Here is a 21,042-nt window from a genome sequence, read left to right as displayed (position 1 = left end):
TTCCTAGCCCATAAAAAGCATGTACTATAATAGTGGCATCCACCTGAAGGGCTGCTGCGAGGCTAAGTCATAATATTTGTACCAAACTTGGACCAGTGCCTGGCATATGGAGCTGGCTTTCATTATTATGTTGGCCCAGCAATCTCACTTCTAAGAATTTATTTTAAGGAAATCTTAATCAAGTGCACAAAGACACATATACACATTTTTTAATCACTTCATTATTTACAAAATGCAAAAAGTAGAAATGTCTGGTTAAAAAAATTTTTGTAATCTTTGCCTGGAATAGTAGGTGGCCATTAAATATAACTGTCTTATATTTATATGTACTGACATGTACATGTGTACTCATGTAAAGACATTTGTAATCTGTTTTCCAGGAGGAAAATCAAGCTAGAGAAGAATATAGTTGAACCCTAGGAAGGAGTTTTGTTTTTACCAGCGCATGTATATCTAGACGTTAACAATAATTGACTAATTTGTGGGTTATATTCTTTTTGATTATCTGTATTTTCTAATTTTCTGTATCAATCTTATCATTTGTATAATTTTTAAATGATCTGTTACATATGTTCCATAGTTCTGGCAAATCTTGTGCTGGTTAATTTCAGGTTCAATTTGATGAGATTAAGAGGTACCTGGACAGTTGTAAAGCATTATTTCTGAGTAGGTCTGAGAAGGTGCTTCCAGAAGAGATTAGCATTTGAATCAGTAAACTGAGTGAGGAAAATCTGCCCTCCCCCATTGTGGGGGGACCATCCAATCTGCTGCAGGCCTGGATAGAAAAGCTCTCTCTCTGGAGTCGGGACACCCAGCTTCTGTCCTTGGATGTCAGAACTCCAGGTTCTCTGGCCTTTGCACCCAAGGACCTGCACCAACAGTCCCAGGTTCTCCAGCTTTCGGATTTAGACTGAGCCACTCTACCAGCTTCCCTCGTTCTCCAGTTTGCAGACAGCCTATGCCGTGACTTCTCAGCCTCCGTAATCGCATGAGCTAATTCCCTTAATAAATCCCCTGTCATTTACTAGGGACACTGGCTAATAAATACCCATAAGTATCTATCTATCTATACATCCTACTAGTTCTGTTTCTATTGAGACCTAATACAACTTACTAAAGAATTTTAAAATATACTTGAAAATGGGGAGGGGTGAACACAGCATAGAAACACCAAAGTAATATGTTAGTCAAACCCTCCAAAGTAGATAGAAAAATCCTTTGGAAATATATAACGTAATGATGAACATTCAAGAACAGAGACATTCTCATTGATAATCATCACCAGTGTGTGCACACACGTACAAACACATTTACTGTTTGCATTTGCGTTCCCCTGAAAGTGGAGCTAGAAACAAGGACTTGGGTGCAGATTAATTTATCTCAGAGGTGCTCATAAGAGAAAGAAGTGAGGGAGTGAGAAAAATGAAACAGAAAAGAGGAAGGCCGATGAACTATGCATTAAAAATAGTAACTGCGTATTAGTGAGAACTAGCACTCAGTCCCACAAGGGACTCTGAGAAACCGTGCAGAATGAAACTCAGAGGTACCCCACAGAAGCACAGGAAGCCTGGAGTAATTGCTCTAGGCTTTTACTCATCAGGCAATTACTCATCAACTCCCATCCCACCAAGATGTGGGCTGGTCTGGAAGCATTAGCTCTGTAGCTCTCCTGAGCTTCCTCACTGAGCAGCTTCCTTTGTACCACAACACCCCCAGCCTGCCCCTCCCCCAGCCGCCCTACCCCACCACCAGACCCCTTTTGCTTCCTGCAGTGCGTTTCCTCCATCACCTTCCTATGAGAACTTCAAGTCCTCACCGGGTGTCAGGATCACCCAAAGGCCAAAGGAAGTCTGGGTGAGGTGGAGGTGGTAATAGACGAAACAAGATTGACCTTAAGTTGAGTTGATAATATTTGAAGCCCAGTGATGAGCACATGGGTTCATCACACTCTTCCCTTTACTTATATATGTGTTTGAAACTTTCCATTGCAAAAAGTTAAAAATAGATCTTTGCTGTGTCAGGGATGGAGGTTCTTTGCTGGGTCTCCCTTTCAGGAAAAAAAAAAAAAAAAAAAATGCCATTCAACCAGGAGAAATGAAATTGACTGACAGGTTCACTCCAAGGTTCACTCCAGCTTTCAAGTCAAGGTCTCATTCAGTCCAGGCCACCCCAGCCAATGGCCAAGTGTGGGGCAGGCATGAGGGCCTGGACATTTCTGAACAATGGGGACTCCCAAGTGGGCAGTTCTTGCTCAGGAGCTCCCCACTGGGTCAGTGGAGACCTTGTCAACCCCACATCAATGCCCTGAGTTCTCCTGGCTCCTCCAGCTTCCTTCTCTCTTTCTGTTCACAGTGGTCAGGTGTGCATTGCACTCTGCGGCCTTTCCCCACCGGATCCTGCCTCCACCTCCTTTTCTTTCCCAAGTGCAGCTCCTCAATGACTCCATCTTGGCAGCCGTGTCCCAAAAGACCTAAACTGACAAAATTAAGATGCAGTTGCTTCCTTCCCTCCCAACCCCTTGAAAGCTCCAAAAATAATGAAATACATACCAGAGTTAAAAACATCATACTATATTTAAATATTTGCATATAATGTATCAACGTTTTTCACACTAAAAATATACAACGGCTATGTATAAAACCTGATTTTGGAAATAATATCAAAAAATACACGTGTGGTCCCTTGGGGATACAAGGTCCAGCCAAGTGGCCCTCTTCTCTTCCCATCCATGAGTAGGCCTGCCACATATCACAACCCTAGGAAACTCTCCAGGATCACCCAGGCTGGGCTGGATGGCCTTTCATATGCTCCCCGTAACACCCTGTTCTCTGCCACTAGATTATTACCCTGTGCTGGCACTGGCTGCAGACATTCTGCCCCAGCCTCTGCCTGCACCCTAACTCAGTAGTGAGAGGCTAGAGAGCCTGGCGCAGAGTAGGCAGGCACTCAGTAAATAATTTTGGATCAATCACAGAATGACTGACTGAGCCATGTGTCCCCAAAAGGACCCCAGATAGGACCCATCTCCACAGTGTTCCTGCAGTTTTATAAAAGGCTTGGGAAAAGAGAGCTAGTGACTCTTTTCAGTCTCGGGGGGACATGGAGGTAGAGGAAGAAAACTACCTGGAGGTTCTGTTTTAACCCTTTCTCAAGCCTTGGGACCAGGGGCTCCTAATCAGGCACCTGTGGCGCTCTACAGCAGAGCCCCTCACAGGTCAGGAGGGATGAGATCATATCCATTCCCTGCACTGCTTCTCTCCAAGATGACCTCTTGGTTGTTTGTGAAGATAAGAGGCCCAGCAGCCTCTTCTGTTGGAGTGGACCTGAGCTGGCCCCAGCCAGGCTAACCCTCTGGCCAGCCAGCCTCTGGGGTGAATCACCAGGCAGGGACCCTGGGCTGGCTGGAGCTCTGTGGACCACTGCCAAACTTCTCTGGGAGCTTTGAGCGAGACAAGGGCTTGGGTTTCTCTCTCTGGTCCAGGTCCAGAGGAAGATCTTCCAAGGAGGAGATTTCCAAGTCACTCTCATCTTCAGAAAGCTGCAGGGGGTAAAGGGGAGAAGAAAATACATTTTGATAAGGGAGGAGGGTGGCTGAGAGCTAAGCACATCGCAGGATGGGAATGCAGAACAGAAATGGGGACAAATGCACACTGGGAAGAAAGCCACAGGGAGACGCTACTCCTCCTGCCTTCTCAAGTCTTCCTGCCTTTGAGAACCTGCTTTAGTGACCTGGGATCACGGTGATTTCAAATACCCCTGAAATTCTACTAACCAAACGCAGGCAAGCGCCTTGGAAAAAGGCCTATGTGCAGAGCAGGTTGCTTTCGTTTTCACTTCAACTTTGTGCAGATTTTTAACTCCCTCTTTGACAGAGTCAGAAGTCCAGAAACTCCACCATTCCAAGTTCTTGAGCTGAATGCACTGTGGGCTAATGACCCACCTCCTCTCAGACGGGTTCCCTCGGGCCTGGTAAACTGACTGAAGGAGCATGAGAGGAGCTTGGGAGTCCTTCAGCCTGGAAGGGTCTGCGCTGCAGCCAGCAGGACAGCCCAGAGTCGGCCAAGGGACCAGGCCACCCCGACCACAGCCACCTGCGTAGCAGCCCAGGCCTTCCCCTCTGGAGTCCTCAGTGCCCCTGCTGGCCACCTGGGCTTTGATACAAGCCATCCTATGTATTTTCTCCAGGAATGTAAGGCGACCAATCAGAACGCATGCAGGGTGCAGGGCAGCAAGCATGCTCTGAGCAGCGCCTCAATCTGTTTGGGGCTGTTGGTGTTCTTTCACAATTTGGAGAAAGGAATAAGTTTTTTCTTCTCAATCATTTGGATGCATTACTCACAAACATACATGAGCTGTGTGATAAACCAAACACACCGTGGTAAAGAGCGGGGAGTGCTATCAAAAACCAAAGAATGGTTGCCCACCACTACCAAATTTCAGAGCAATAGCACTGATTACCCCAGGATGCACCTTTTTGATTGAGAAAGGTGAGAAAGGAGTGTGAAGTAAAGGGAGCTCTAAAGTTTTCTGCTTGAAAAATAACAGCAGTGTGCAAGTTGTTCCTGACGGAGGAGACAGGGGCAGTGAGGAGGGTCTGGTGATGCCAAGGAAGCTCAACGTCTGAGCTCTAAGTCTGAAAATCTGATGGTGGCTACAGTCTGAGGCAAGGCTCAGGTTTCTAAAACAGAGGTATCTAAATATTCCCGTCTTGTGCTGTTACTGACTCTGATGTGCAATGCGAGGCCACTCCAGTACCACCCTTGGGGGAGTCCGCTCCACACACATATTGTCTTAGTGTCCGTGGCAGAGGGACTGGGGAGGAGCCCACTGTAGGATGAGACCGGACTGGAAGAGCAGTTGCTGCAGGAAGCCAGGCACAGAGTCAGCTCCGAGGCTCTCTGAGAGGCAGGAGATGGAAGAATCCAAACTTACTGAGCATTGCTTGTATAATGAACCAAAAGGCTTTTTAATGTTAACTTGGACACAAGTATTCCAAACTGGCCATCTCTCCATGTGCACAGGGCAGAGGGAGGACACCTGCGATGTCCCACTAGGGCAAAGGATGACACTTGCTGGACCCTCCCCAACCTTCACCCCAGGCCACCCAAACTCAGAGCTGGTTCTGTAGGGAATTGCAGGGTGAACTCTAAGCATCCTACATCCTACCTGAGGTTTCCTTCCTGGTGTGGCAGCCCTCTGTGGCCCAGCATTGGACATAAAAAACAGACTGACCCCTCCAGCAGGCTTCTTTGCCGGAGCTTCTAGCTGCTTCTCCAGGTTTTTGACAATTGACTGCACCAGTGTTCCTGGAAGGGGAAAAAGTGGCTGTGTCAGTGGCAGAAGCCTAGAAAATGAGCATTTCAGTTTTATGGGTCATGTCCAGGCTCCAGTGTGGATAGAGGGAATGAGCAGAAGGGCCAGGAGGAAGAAGGCTGGGCAACCACAAAAAAGGAGACAGAGAAGGCCAGGCCAATGGGTGCCCAGTGAACAGAGGCTTGGCATATTCTGAAAATGTGACTGTGCAAACTTAATGACATGGCTAGTGACAGAGACTTAGGAAGCTGTGCTTCCCTCTAATAAGAGGCTGAGGCAGGACCTCTGCTCGGTGTGGGGAATGAACTGTATCACTAGCATGCACTTAGTTCCTCAACATCTTCACACAGAGACAAGAAGAAATATCATAAAGATTAGTATAGGAGGACTGCAGGCAAGAATGACTTTCTGCAAAGTCCATGCAGGAAGCAGGAGCTAAGCAGTGACAGAGATCATCAACAGATCCCTGGTGCCTGGCACACCAAGGTGATGTATGAACTTCAGGAATGACCAAGAAGCAGGAAGCTAACTACAGCCTTCTATGATTCAAACGAAATCAAGATCTGAGCCGACTTTTGGAGCTACAACAGCCCTTGGCTCACTGATTCATTCAAGAAATGTTTGTTAAGGGCCTATGATGTAGCAGGCACTGTTGCCTCACTCTCTCATTAATCACTTTGTCCAAATACCTCATTTTACAACAAAGGAGCAGAAACCACCGCACAAGGACAACCAGGTAGCAAGTGGCAGAGCCAGGACTTTCTCTGAAGATTCCTAACTCCCAGTCCCAAGACCTTGCCACCCTATTGCCCTTGCCTGGCAGGGCATCAATACTTCTCCGGAGATCTGTTTCTGGTGAATTCTGATGGACTGGCAGGCTTGGCTTATGCTGTAAACATAGCCAAGTGCTGCAGAGTCTATTAGGAGCAAGAACTTTGCAGACTGCAAGCCTAGCCTGACATCCCAGAGTTTCTACTTACTGACCTTGGCAAGACAAAACTCTAAATTCCATATTCTTTATTCTTTAACTCAGTCTTGGCTAGAAAATACAACTGAAGCCAGAAGCTGCAGGCTTCAGTTGGCAGTTTTATAGGAAAATCTTGAAAGAATGGGAGTAGACAGTTGTTTTGAAAAGAAGGATGCTCAACTAGTCATTGCAACCTGTTAGACAGAAAATAATACATTTAATGAATATTGTCATTCCAGTTACCAGGACAGTTAGCTCAGGTCTCTACAATGCCCTTTCCATCAACAAGTTGAATTTCTAAGTCTCTTGGCTGAAAAGGGCAAAGAGCTTCCCTATATGATGAAATAGGCTGCGTGGCCCAAAGGCAGCCTGCTATAAAGGTTGACTGTCTGTGGCTGCCTCCTCTGTCTCAAGCTTTGCTGGGAAGCCACATTTTTCACAATTCAGTTGTTGCGAAAAATTATGTTTGTTACAGTCTATGTGTTATAGAAAACTATATTTGTCAAAATGTTCATGGTAGGAAACTGTTTTCCCTTCAAGTTGTAACTGAGGTTTGCCCTGGAGGCTACTTTGACCACTGTGGTATTTAACTCTATGACCATCAACTCTTGATCGGTGCTAATGAACTCAAACAGCATAAAAGACTATGGGGATATTCTTACATTGGGAACACAGCTAAAGGCAGCTCTTTCTGGGGAAAAAAAAAATAGTTTACAATTAAATAAATAAACAGTGACTCTAACACATTAACTTCAAAAACATCATACAGAATCTCAACTTGCCATGACATCGTTCTGTGGTCTTGGGCCAGTCATAATGTCTATGAGGCTTAGTTTCAACTTCTGTCACTATGTGTGTGGCTCAGCCTTCCCTCATCAGTGCTGTGAGAAGTAAATGAGGAGACTCGTGCGAAGAGATCCACGCAGAGCTGAGCACTCGGTGAGCACCCAGAAACACCAACACAGAGGGGAGAGCCTTCTCTCTCACGCCTCGAGCTTGCACAGAAGGAGGGAACTTCTGCTCTACTCACTGGGATGGACAAGGATAGGAGAAACACCCTCCCAGTTTCTTCCCCACATCCTACCCTCTCCCCACAGAAGCAGTCAAGCAGAGGTGGGCCTGCAACACACCCCGGGCCACAGCGCACCGGAAGGAGGGCCGCTGATCCAGAAAACAGTGCCAGCTCTTTCTCCCGGAGCCTCCCCGCCCCTGTGGCTGGGTTTGGAGCCAGGCTGGAGTGCACCCTACAGCTGCCTGTTAAAGGTCTTGCACATTCAGGGTCTGCTTTGCAAACCCAGCCCTGCGCACAAGTAAGATCAGGATCCGGATTCAGGGAGGCTGGAGGGGCCCCCACTTTGGCCTCAAGTGCTGGTTGTTCCTCTAATCCAGCCCTAACAGGAAGCCAATGCCTCAGGCATTCCTGGGCCCTGTCACCACTATTAGAGCGAGGCTTTGATCACCCGTGGCTGGCCACTGTGTTTACTCTCTACTGGAAAGAACATGGAGGAGAAAAGAGATGAGTGGCTCCCTTCAACCTCCCACAGTCAACAATTTAATGACAAAACGAGGGGTAAAATAAACCTTGCTCAAACTCTAGCTTTCTCCTGATATCTCTGCTATTCCAGAAAAAAAAATTTGAGGTGAAGGAGGACCATCCTCTCCAAGCCAAATAGGGAAAGAGATGTCAAATCAGAAAGCCTAAAGGAAGCTGAAGGGTGTTTCTGGAGCCTCGAGAAATCTGGGCTGGAGAAGGGTTTCACCCGTGGTCCCAGCCCACTCACCCGAAGGTGCCAGCTCACCCGAGCCCTGGCCAGGGGGCTGGGCATTCTCTGAGGTCTCGGTGTCAGACCAGTCCCAGTCATCCTCGGGCCGAGGCACCATCCTGGAAGGAACTTTCGGAGGCTGTAGAGACACTCGCTGCACACGGTCTCCCTCTGAATCCTCTTCAGAACTGAACGGGGGCGTGCTGCCATGAGGAGAAGAAATGAGGTATGCATGGGCCAGAAAGAAAACTTCGAAAGTCAAACTTCACCATGCTGCAAGCTGGCTTGGTTTGCTCAGGGCAGCCCTGCTCCCTCCCTCAGGCCCAGAAGATAGCTAGGAGACCCGCGGAGTGCAGCAGCCACACCAGCTTCTCCCTTAGTAGAGCCCTGCCTGTCTGAGGATCCGCCCCTCCGGAGTGGGAACGGGCTTGGGGGAGGAGATGGGTAAGGGGAGGGGGGGTTTGTCTTGGCTGGGAGCACAGGTTCCCAAGTCCAGAGCCCAGACTGGACCCCACCTGAGGCACCTTCTATTCACATGTATCTGCCGCCCATCTATCTGCAGAAGCCCGGAGGAAGCCCAGAACAGGGCTGCCTGAAGCCAGGAGCCACCACTGCAGGTGGGGTGAGAGGGCAGAGTCTGAGGCTCACCTCATCCCAGGCCCCGAGGAAGGAGGGGTGCTGGAGGGTCCATGCACTCTGGGGCGTGGAGCCGGGGTGGACACCTGGGTCAGGCCGGAGCCATGGCTGCCATGGCTCTGACGAGTTGGTAGGGGCGGCTCTGCTGGCGTGGATGGCAACCCCACCTGCAGGGTCCTGGTCTTTGGCTGGGCCTCTCTGGTGACCAGTGGGCTCTGCTGGCTTTTGACTGGAAACACAGAAAGGAATGACTTTTGGAGTACACCCATGCAGGGTCTCAAGCCTAAGAGGAGGGAGAAAGCGGCTCCAACACCCTGGAAACGGACAATCACTCCCTCTCTGTGCTGCAATAACCACAGCAGATTTCACGATTGCTGCCAAATCAGGTGTTCTGCTGCTGGCCAGATTCGAGGCTGGGACGACAGTTCCACAGTTTCCTCAGAGACCAGGAGAGCAGCTGGGTGCTCCAGGGTCATGTTGTCATTATAGAAGACCAGCAGGAGTCCGCCGGCCTGAAGAGGGACTCAGCAGTCCTAGATGGACTTCACCAAGGCCGCTACCCTCTCCCCCACCCACGCTACAGCTGCGGCAGTGCAGGCAGCCCTGCAGGAAGACCACGCTGCCACCAGAGGTCGCCGCAGGACTGCATGAACCATCAAGATCCACTCAAACCTCCTCCCAAATGCAACCTGGGGCAAGGCACTACCAAGGCAGGCAATTGGACACAGCCCCTCTGTTTTCCAAATCGCATCAAGACCTATAGCTGAGAAGAGGGGTCCCGGATCAGCAAGTTTTTATGGAAAGAGAAGACAGTGAGTGCATCACAGGGAGTCAGACATGTGTGGATTGAGTCACAATGTAAAATGAGTTTCTTACAGTAATTCAAGATCAAAAACTGTTTGAAATACAGTTGACCTTTGAACAATGTGGGTTTGAACAGCCACGGGTTCGCTTGTACATGGATTTTCTACTGACTCTGCCACATGAGACAGCAAGAGCAACCCCTCCTCTTCCTCCTCCTCCTTAGCCTACTCAACACGAAGATGACAAGGATGAAGTCCTTTATGATGATCCACTTCCCCTTATCGAATAGTAAACATATTTGCTCTTCGTTGTGATTTTCTTAATAACATGTTCTTTTCTCGAGCTTACTTTATTGTAATAATACAGCATATAATTCATATAACATGCAAAATATGTGTTAACAGTCCATGTTGTCGGTAAGACTTCTGGTCAACAGCAGGCTATGAGTAGTTAAGTTTTGGGGCAGTCAAAAGTTACACGCAAATTTTCAACTGCATGGGGGGGTTGCACCCCGACCCCTGCATTGTTCAAGGGCCAGCTGTGCACTGCTCTCAGTCAATGTGTCTACTCAGAAGTGGAGCTTCCAGGAAAGAGTGAACTGAAGAGAAGGGGAAGACAAAGACAAGCTTGCTGGGGGAAAATAACAATAGCTTCCCATGACTGTGCACCAGATACCAAGAAAAGCACTTTACCTACAACCACTTGGCCTCCGAGCATCTTCAGACGCTATCCTTTTCCCTACAGAGGCTTGCCCTCAGCTCCACGGAAGAAAGTGGTGAATACAAACCCAGGTTGTCTGTCTGCCTCAATCTTGGGCCCTCACTGCTACCTCCCACAGCCTTGCCCCAGACAAGAGAAGAGGCAGAGTCCGAGCAGAAATGGGAGGTGAGCATTAAGACAGCACTTGCAGGACCCAGGAAAAGAATAAAGGTGCAGAGCTGGAAGGAAAGGTCCACAAAATGCCACAAAAACACAGCGCTCATCTCACACCTCAGTAACATCTCCAGAGAAGGCAGAATCTCAGGGCCAGGGAAAGGGAAAGGCAGTGAAGGGGGCTCTCCGTCCTGGCTTTTTTACTACAGGAACAAAAGTGTGTGGGAGTGGGTGGGGCGTAGTACCTAGAAGGAGCAAGATACCTTTGCTTTCTCTTGGAAGCCAGCATTCCGAGGGTTTTTCCATTAATCCTCCCCAAGTCCCTGTCCCCTCCCTCCTCTGAGCTCCCACCACCCCTGTGCTTGGCTCCATCATGTCACCTGGTCCTGGCTGGTTTCCCAGGTGAGGCGGCAGACCCTGGCACAGAGTCAACCTCAGCAAGTACTGAACTAAACGAATGAGTGGGCAAATGAATGAATGAGCATTTGACTGAATGAGCAAAAGGATGTACATTTAAATTGGAGCATGAAAAGCAGATTGGCAACCAGGACGAATACCCTTCTGTCTGAGATTTCTGTGCAAGACTAAAAACCATCCTTTCCTTAGAGATTTTAAGACCAGAAGTTTAAACTAAATATTATAGTTTCCCAGGTCAACTCATTTTTTACCATATTTTCATGCCAAAATGACAATGCTTTTAAACACAAAATACCTGCTTTATACTTGTCCAAGTAATAATTTCCATGAGCTCACAGGATTGCTATGTTAGTGTTATTTTCTCCTAATTCACATGAGGAAAAATAAAAATACGTTATAAAATGATTGGTAGATGTAGCAACTAAAATCATCTCTCATATCTTCAGAGATGCCTGGGCCAGACTCTGCAAAATTTTTTTGCATGAAGAGCTCAGGCTGGTTCTTCCTGGACACAGGAGATACAGAACTAGCTTCCTTCTGGCCGCACGTGTCCCTGACTGAGAAGACAAAGTAAAAGGAGCAGGACAGCCCCCTGCATAAGCAGACCAGACCCACTGAAGTCCTCCCCAGAGCCTCCAATCACAGCAGCCCAGGGCCTCTGGGAACCTTCTAGAAACAGGGGGCTCTCAAACCTGGGAACACAAATACCCTTGCTCCATAAGAACAGACTCAAGGGTCCTGGTCCACAGAATTTAGTGTTCCACCAGAACCACAGGGCCTTTTGTCATGACCCCCCGAGCATGGACAAATGGAAAAGTAGCAGCTATGACCTGACCCAAGGAACCAACTCTGAGCTCTGAGAATTCATCCGTGTGCAGAACTGGCCCAGCCTCTCATGCCCTCCCATGGCCAGAGCAGGGGCTATCTGAGCTCTGCAGAAGTTTACATTTGATTGATATTTGCCTCCACCTGCAGCTCCAATGTTCCCAGGCCTCTGCCTGCCTCCCCAGGCTGGCACACCTGGTGTGTAGAGCCAGAAACTGAATAGGCTGCTCTCTGTCGAAGAGGCACTCAACTGTGGTCGCAGCAAGCCAAGCAGTGCAGAAAGAAGGTGCTAAGGGAGGCAGCATGTCTGCACAGGGACAGTTCAGGCTGACAACAGGCTCCAGCTCTGGCTCTCCTCCAACTTCCCTGAGTGACCCTAGACAAATGCCGCCACTCCCACCCCAGATCCTATTTCCTCAACAGAGAACTTCTGGACTCAGTCACCTGTGAGAACCCTACCAGCTCAGCCCTTCAGAGAAGTGCCCCTAATGGGGGACAAAGACTACACCCGCCTCATGTGCAAACAAGTCTTAGCAAGAATGGGACCCTTCCAGGTCACAGCCCTGAGTGAGCCCTCTCCCCAGTGTACCTGAAGGCTGCCCATCTGGCTGGGACACCACAGCGCCATTCTCCTGTCTCTCCTTCACTCTGCTGGTGACTTCCTTGACAAGCTTTCCCCTCAGACTCAGAAATTCAGAAAACTTCCGGGCCTTCTGCTCCCGCTGGACTCTCAGCAGGGATTCCAGGTGTCTGAGAGTCTGAATGGAGATTCCCTTTGCATCCTAGAGGAGACAGGAGTTCACCTTTACAGACAGAGGCTACCCTTCTTCTCCTTCCCCTAAGCCTCTCACACCTGCTGCTGCTGGCCTGGGAGTCTGTGATCAGTGCCTGGTGCTTTTCTTGCAGGAGTAGGGGGCATGAAATGAGGATCAGAGAAGGGTAAGCAGCGGCTTCAAAGTTGCTGTAAGTGCAGTGGTTTGGGGTTTGAGAGCACCATCAAAATGTGCACAGCAGGATAATGCAAAGGACTGCATCACAATTCTAACCACATCATAGCATAAGGGACTTCGTTGGAACATGCTTTTCTACATCTGACTGAATCCTAGGATAAGAGACCATGGCTTGCTCATTTTTGTACCCCCAATTACCATTATTATGCCAAACACACTGTCCATGGCTAACAATGTTTAAAAAACTAAACTGCTGTAAACACAATTCAGGTACCCTTTCAAGACCTACTGGAAGTTGCTCAAGCTTTTGACATCCACCCAGAGCCCATGGGAGGGTCTAGGGAGGCATCTGAATCCAAGATGAGGATTCATGCAAGGTTAGAAAGGAACGTCTTAATCAAGTCTAAATATAGGGCCAAAGTTAGAGTAGTCAGTAGTTGAAAACAATCAAAGCAGCATTCTTTAGGAGCATTCTTCCTAAAATAATCCTAGTTGTCTATTTTCTTTTCTTTTTTTTTTTTTTGAGACAGAGTCTTGCCCAGGCTGGAGTGCAGTGGCGCGATCTCGGCTCACTGCAAGCTCCACCTCCCAGGTTTACGCCATTCTACTGCCTCAGCCTCCCGAGTAGCTGGGACTACAGGCGCCGCCACCACACCCAGCTAGTTTTTTATATTTTATTAGTAGAGATGGGGTTTCACCATGTTAGCCAGGATGGTCTCGATCTCCTGACCTCATGATCCGCCCGTCTTGGCCTCCCAAAGTGCTGGGATTATAGGCGTGAGCCACCGCGCCCGGTCTATTTTATTTTTTTCTAACTTACTCTACACAAATAGTATTTCCAATAGTGTAGTGCTTGGCTAATTTAATAACAGGTGTGTTTTTATTTAATATTAGATTTCATTGGTGCTTCTAACAATAACATACATGTTCTGGTTAAGCACAATGGCATTCAAATACTAGTTGGAGAGAGAATCCATAGACCCTTTAAAAGAACTGGATCACTGCTGCAGACTCCCTGAGATGCCGAAGACGTGTGAGTCTGCTGGCTTTCTCAATGGGGAGGCTCATGATCTGGGGCAAGTTCCCAGCCCTGGTCACCAGCTGCCTGGAAATAGACTCGGTCCTGTTAGTGGGGCACAGTGCGAGTGAGACCGGACTTTAGGACTGCAGGCTGCGTGGAAGCGGGCCGAGGCCTGTGACTGCCGACTTTCCCCCACTTCCCTGGCGACCTGTATGACTCAGCAGAGGCAGCCATAACCACCCTGGGAATATAACTCCACTGGAATGGGAACAACACCCTCAGCCCCCACAGCAGCTGCAGCAAGCCCCACCCAAGGAGAGGCTGAGCTCAGACATGTCTATTCCTGGCCCCACTTGGTGGTCTTCCTCTACCCACCCTGGTAGCTGAAGACAAAGGTCATAATCTCTTAGGAGCTATATGGCCATGCCCACCATCTAGAAACCTGAATACTTAACCAGGTGTCCCTAGGGCAAGTAGGCAAGTATGTGTCCTCCCTATAGGACCACAGCTTGAAAGCACCACCTCCGAGCTGGAGGCCAGCTAACACAAAACCAGTGCACTAAACAAAAACAAAACAAAAAAAGAAAAACACAAAGACCCTCAAGAGTCCACTTCACTCCCCTACGACCTCCACCACAGCAGGCGCTGAAATAATATCCACGGCTGCAAGACCTGAAGATAGATCACATCACAGGACTCTTTGCAGGCACTCCCCAGTACCAGCCTGTAACTCTACTGGGTGGCTAGACCCAGAAGATCAAAAACAATCGCTAGAGTTCAGCTCTCAGGAAGCCACATTCCTAGGGGAAGGGGGAGAACACCACATCAAGGGAGCACCCCATGGGACAAAAGAATCTGAACAGCAGTCCTTGAATCCCAGATCTTCCCTCTAACAGAGTCTACCCAAATGAGAAGGAACCAGAAAAACAATTCTGGTAACATGACAACACAAGGTTCTTTAACACCCCCAAAAATCATACCAGCTCACTAGCAATGGATCCAAACCAACACAAATCTCTGAATTGCCAGAAAAAGAATTCAGAAGGTCAATTATTAAGCTAATCAAGGAGGCACCAAAGAAAGGTGAAGCCCACCTTAAAGAAATCAAAAATATGATACAAGACATGAAAGGAAAATTTTTTAGTGAAATAGATAGCATACATAAAAAGCTATCACAACTTCTGGAAATCAAAAACACACTTAGAGAAAAGCAAAATACACTGAAAAGTCTCAGCAATAGAATCAAACAAGCAGAAGAAAGAACTTCAGAGCTCAAAGACAAGGCTTTCGAATTAACACAATCCATCAAACACAAAAAAGAATTTTAAAAAAATGAACAAAGTCTCCAAGAACTTTGGGACTGTGTTAAACATCCAAAACTAAGAATAATTGTTATTCCCAAGGAAGAAGAGAAATCTAAAAGCTTGAAAATTGAAATCATCTTTGAGGGAATAATCGAGGAAAACTTTCCCAGCCTTGCTAGAGACCTAGGCATCCAAAATACAAGAAGCTCAAAGAACATTTGAGAAATTCATCACAAAAAGATCATCACCTAAGCACACAGTCAACAGGTTATCTAAAGTCAAGATGAAGGAAAGAATCCTAAGAGCTGTGAGGCAAAAGCACCAGGTAACCTATAAAGGAAAACCTATCAGACTAACAGCAGATTTCTCAGCAGAAACCCTACAAGCTAGAAGGGATTGGGGTCCTATTCTTTAGCCTCCTTAAACAAAACAATTATCAGTCAAGAATTTTATATCCAGTGAAACTAAGCTTCATAAATGAAAGAAAGACAGTGTTTTCCAGACAAACAAATGCTGAGAGAATCTGCCACTACCAAGCCAGCACTACAAGAACTGCTAAAAGGAGCTCTAAATCTTGAAACAAGTCCTTGAAATCTACCAAAAGAGAACCTCCTTAAAGCATAAATCTCACAGGACCTATACAACAATAACACATTAAAAAAAAAAAAAAAAAGGGCAAGGTATTCAGGCAACAAATAGCACAGTGAATAGAATAGTACCTCACATCTCAATACTAACGTTGAATGTAAATCGCCTAAATACTCCACTTAAAAGATACAGAATGGCAGAATGGATACGAATTCACCAACCAAGTTTCTGCTGTCTTCAGAAGACTCACCTAAACTCACACTGGGACTCACATAAACTTAAGGTAAAGGGGCGGAAAAAAACATTCCATGCAAATGGATACCGAAAGCGAGCAGGAGTAGCTATTCTTATAGCAGACAAAACAAATTTTAAAGCAACAGCAGTTAAAAAAAAAACAGGGATGTTATATAATGATAAAAGGACTAGTCCAACAGGAAAATATCACAATTCTAAATATACATGCACCTAACACTGGAGCTTCCAAATTTACAGTACAATTACTACAAGACCTAAGAAATGAGATCGACAGCAACACAATGATAGTGGGGGATTTTAAGACTGCACTGACAGCATTAGACAGGTTATCAAGACAGAAAGTCAATAAAGAAACAATGGACTTGAACTATAACCTACAACAAATAGACTTAACAGATATTACAGAACATTCTACCCAACATGAATAGAATATACATTCTATTCATCAGCACACGGAACATTCTCCAAGATAGACCAGATGACAGGCCACAAAACAAGTCTCAGTAAATTTAAGAAAATTGAAACTATATCAAGTACTCTTTCAGATCACAGTGGAATAAAATTGGAAATCAACTCCAAAAGAAACTTTCAAAACCATGCAAATACATGGAAATTAAATAACTGGTTCCTGAATAATCGTTGGGTCAACAACGAAATCAAGATGGAAAATTAAAAGTTATTTGACTGAACAATAACAGTGACACAACCTATCAAAACCTCTGGGATACAGCAAGAGCAGTGCTAAGAGAAAAGTTCATAGCATTTACACCAAAAAGTCTGTGGTAGGGCGCAGTGGCTCACGCCTGTAATCCCAGCACTTTGGGACACCGAGGCGGGTGGATCAGGAGTTCGAGACCATCCTGGCCAATATGGTGAAACCCCGTCTCTACTAAAAATACAAAAAAAATTTAGCTGGGCGTGGTGGCGCATGCTCGTAATCCCAGCTACTCAGGAGGCTAAGGCAGGAAAATCCCTTGAACCAGGGAGTCAGAGGTTGCAGTGAGCCGAGATTACACCACTGCTCTCCAGCCTGGTGACAGAGCGAGATTCCGTCTCAAAAAAAAAAAAAAAAAAAGACTGAAAGAGTACAAACACATAATCTAAGGTCACACCTCACGGAACTGGAGAAACAAGAATAATCCAAACCCAAGGAGACAATGGATCAGGACGAGTGGCTGAGGAATGGGCCCAGAAGCCTTGGGTAGCAGCACTGGAGGTCCTAAGGACTGCAGACTGTCCTTAAATGAGGAGGGAGCTTCCCAGAGTGGGGATAGTCAGCATCACTAATTACCAGGAAAATGCAAATCAAAACCACAATGTGATATCACCTCACTCCTACAAGAATGGCCATAATCAAAATATCAAAAATTAGTAGATGTTGACATGGATGTGGTGAAAAGGGAACACTTTTACACTGTTAGTGGGAATGTAAACTAGTACAACCACTATGGAAAACAGTGTGGAAATTCCTTAAAGAACTAAAAGTAGATCCATCTACCATTTGATCCAGCAATCCCACTACTGTGTATCTACCCAGAGGAAAAGAAGTCATTACATGAAAAAGATACTTGCACATGCGTGTTTATGGCAGCACAATTTGCAATTGCAAAAATGTGGAAGCAGCCTAAATATACGATCAATGAGTGGATAAAGAAACTGTGATATATATACATACCATGGAATACTACTCAGCCCTAAAAAGGAACGAAATAATGGCATTTGCCGCAACCTGGATGGAACTGGAGACTATTATTCTAAGTAAAGTAATTCAGGAATGGAAAACCAAACATCATGTGTTCTCACTCACATGTGGGAGCTAAGCTATAAGGACATAAAGGCATAAGAATGGTATATTGGAATTTGGGGAAAAGAGCACGGGTTGGCGAGGGATAAAAGACTACACACTGGGTACAGTGTATACTGTTCAGGTGATGGGTGTACCAAAATCTCAGAAATCACCACTTAAGAGCTTATTCATGTAACCAAACAACACCTGTACCCCCAAAACCCATTGAAATTTTAAAAAAATGAAATTTCAGATATTTTATCTCAAAATAAAATATACATACATGTATATACACACATATATGTAACTGCTAAAAAACTATAGGAAAATATGTTATTTCTCAAAAAAAAACCCACAAATAATTGGTGCCAGACATAGCTTTCAATGACGCCTACACACAGCCACCTGCTGAGTGGACACAGCCACATACACCACAGATGATGGGCTTGGAGATGGATACTTACCCAAGGGGGGACCTGTCCATAGGCCAGATTGAGCCAATTAAATTCCCTCTAGCAAAAAAATTAGAGACACAGAGGGAAGTAACCAATGAGTGGAGAACACTGAGCAGTCAGGACTCAGGGTAGCATCACCAGCCAAATAGGGCCAGTCTTGAGAAGCTGCTGGAGAAACAGGAAAGATACCATACTGCCACTGTGAAGTGAGAAAGGCATGCAGATGCCAAAGGAGCCCGGGCTACCACAAGTGAGATGAATGAGCTCACAATGCAAAGAACAAGCGATCATTTGTCTGTTTGAGAGCACTTAGTGTCTAAATTGTAGGTATCAGCCCTTAAAACGGTGGCCCTGAAACTCACCTTCCTTATCCCCATGCTTTCAAGCTTCTCTTCCAGGATGTCCTCCAGGATTGGTCTGAAGTGCTTCAGCAAGGTGGGGTTATGCCTCAGAGCTGCCAGCACCTTCTGCTGTTCATCCTGGGAGTCGTCCATCTCTGTAGCATGAGACAATCACCCAGATCAGCCTGGGCACCTGAGTTCTCCGTTCCTAGAGCCCCACTGCACCTGCCAAGCCCTCACACTGCCAGGGATCCTGGTCTCTAGCCTGTGAGCCCAGGGCCACTGACCCCTCCTGAGTGTCCATCCTTGGGTCAGAAGCTGGGATGTTTCTGCTCCTGGGTACCGCTGCCTTGGACTCTCCACACACCTTTACATTTCTTATCCCCCACCAGTTTGGATCTCCAAGACCTGGGCTCAGTCAATCCTACCACAGGTTAACTCAGAACTTGGAGCTTGCACTTGAGCCCCTAAAGCAGCTTGTTCTCTGGGCTCCCTTCTGATCTCAGAGTCCAGGCCCCACTGCTGTGGGTTTCAGCCTAATCCTAGCCCCACCTGATACCCTCATCTCATTTCCATGCCAGGCTCAATTCTGGTCCAGGTGATAAACTGGTGGACAAGATAGACAGACTGCTGCTCCCTCAAGTTTACTCTCTAGGCCGGGGATTCTCCCTCTAACTTTGGCATATGTCAGAATCACCTGGGCATGGGTTAAAAATTAATAGTCCCGGCTGGGCGCGGTGGCTCACATCTGTAATCCTGGCACTTTGGGAGGCCAAGGCGGGCGGATCACGAGGTCAGGAGATCGAGACCATCCTGGCTAACACAGTGAAACCCCGTTTCTACTAAAAAATACAAAAAATAAGCCGGGCGTGGTGGCGGGCGCCTGTAGTCCCAGCTCCTCGGGAGGCTGAGGCAGAAGAATGGCGTGAACCCGGGAGGTGGAGCTTGCAGTGAGCCGAGATCACGCCACTGCACTCCAGCCTGGGTGACAAAGCGAGACTCCATCTCAAAAAAATTAAAATAAAATAATAGTCCCTCACCTCACCCTCCAATAAGTCTGATTCCATAAGTCTGGGGGAGGCCCCTAGAATCTGCATTTTAACATATTGAGATGATTCTTATGGAGGTAAGCCACAGACCACACTTTAAGAAATATTGATCTGAGGCTAGCAAAATAAGCAATTACAATTAAATGTGGTAAGTGCTACAAAGGAGCAGTCCAAGGTGAGTCAGGGAAGGCATCCAACAGTGTTCTTCAGGTTCCAGGTGGGGGCCTCTGTGGTAAGAGCGGGACCAAGCCCTTTGACTCACTAAGTAGACATTAACTGAGCAAGTAGCATGAGTGTAATCTGGCTAAGGCTAGATGCTAAGGACAGCGAAGCCCATCTCTCATCCCCCAAGGACCTCACTCACAATCAAGGGTGGTGAATTTCACCGCTGGCTGCCTGTTGGAATCACCCCAGGCTGATTCCATCAGAATTTCTCAAGGTGGACCCAACACTTGATATTTATATTTTAAATTCTCTAGATATTCTAATAAACAGCAAAGCCTGAGAAACAATGATTCTAGGACAATGGTCCTTAACTGTGAGCCAAAGCATCAGCATTACCTGTAACTTGTGAGATGCAGATTCTCAGCTCCTACTCCAAACCTACTGAATCAAACATTCTACAGCTGGAACCCAGAAATCTGGGTTATAACAATCCCTCCCCTACCACCCACTCACCCCCGACCCTGCGTGGTTCTGCTCAATCAAGTTTGCACCAGGACATGAGCCTCAACCTTGTCTTCACATTGGAATCAACTGGGGAGCTTTAAATGCTACTGATGCCTGGAGCCCAACCACTCCATGTTCTGCTTTAGGTAATGTGGGGGTGTAGCGTGGTCCTCTAGACAGTTCAAGCTTCCTGGGTGATTCTTAATGTTTAGCCAGTTGTAGACAGCCACTGGTCTCACGGTGGTTCTCAAACTTGAGCAAGAATCAGAATGCCCTGGAGAATGTGTGAAAACAGACTGCTGGGTCCTGCCCCCAGAGTTTCTGCTTCAGTTTGTCTGGGATGGGGCCTGAGAATTACAGCTCTGCATTTCTAACAAATTCCCAAGTGATGCTGTTGCCTGCTGGTCTGGGATGGGAAGAGGTAGACAAACAGTCTGATAAGCAAGTAAAACCTCCACTGTAACAGCAGGAGCACAGCCATGGGATCCCCTGACTCATCGATCTCAGCCTCCTCCTCTCTACAACCCTGCATCCACTGTTTGAAGATGTGATTCCTCCTACCTGAGGACCTTGTGTCACTCAACAGGTACTTTCCTCAAAAGTGATATGCAATTCTAATTTTTACAACTATATCCCAAGGTTAAATGCACAGGGAGGGTAGGGGGAGGCAGTAGAGGACTAACTGGTTAAATAAATTTTAGTTCGTCCATCTAAGGGAAGACTGCAAAGCCCTGAAAAAGTAATGAAGCAGTTCTCTTTAAAGGGATATGAAACCATTTCCCAAGTAAGTTGTTAACAATACAACTGACTGCAAAACAATGTGTACAGTGCATTCCCATCTGGGAAAAGGGAGAAGAACGGGTACACACATGTGCTTATATTTGCACATAATTCCATGTAGCATGAAACGATACATGAGAAACCATTAACAGTGAAACTTCTGGAGAGGAAACTGGATAGCTAGGCAGAAGGGAGGCCTGCTTCTCACTGCATAACCTTTTATACCATCCCTTTCCCCCCCCCCCC

General features: G+C 46.9%; 1 protein-coding gene across 1 annotated transcript in view; it reads right to left on the bottom strand.

Moving 5' to 3' along the window:
- Nucleotides 1-2,554: 2,554 nt before the first annotated feature.
- The window catches only part of DZIP1L (DAZ interacting zinc finger protein 1 like), a 59,892-nt gene continuing 41,404 nt past the window's right edge, over nt 2,555-21,042 (bottom strand). The window contains exons 14-19 of the mRNA XM_017895820.1: nt 18,320-18,453; nt 12,188-12,380; nt 8,692-8,908; nt 8,062-8,246; nt 5,167-5,306; nt 2,555-3,538 (exon numbers count right to left, since the gene is read on the bottom strand). Of these exons, the coding sequence (XP_017751309.1) occupies nt 3,377-3,538; nt 5,167-5,306; nt 8,062-8,246; nt 8,692-8,908; nt 12,188-12,380; nt 18,320-18,453 (1,031 nt within the window). The 3' untranslated portion in view covers nt 2,555-3,376. The remainder of the gene's footprint in view (nt 3,539-5,166; nt 5,307-8,061; nt 8,247-8,691; nt 8,909-12,187; nt 12,381-18,319; nt 18,454-21,042) is intronic.

This window comes from Rhinopithecus bieti, unplaced genomic scaffold (assembly GCF_001698545.2).
Source record: "Rhinopithecus bieti isolate Rb0 unplaced genomic scaffold, ASM169854v2 scaffold_26603, whole genome shotgun sequence".
In the NCBI taxonomy this organism is placed as follows: domain Eukaryota; kingdom Metazoa; phylum Chordata; class Mammalia; order Primates; family Cercopithecidae; genus Rhinopithecus; species Rhinopithecus bieti.
The sequence above is the reverse complement of the archived record's forward strand: the minus strand, read 5'-3'. Positions and strand labels throughout refer to the sequence as shown.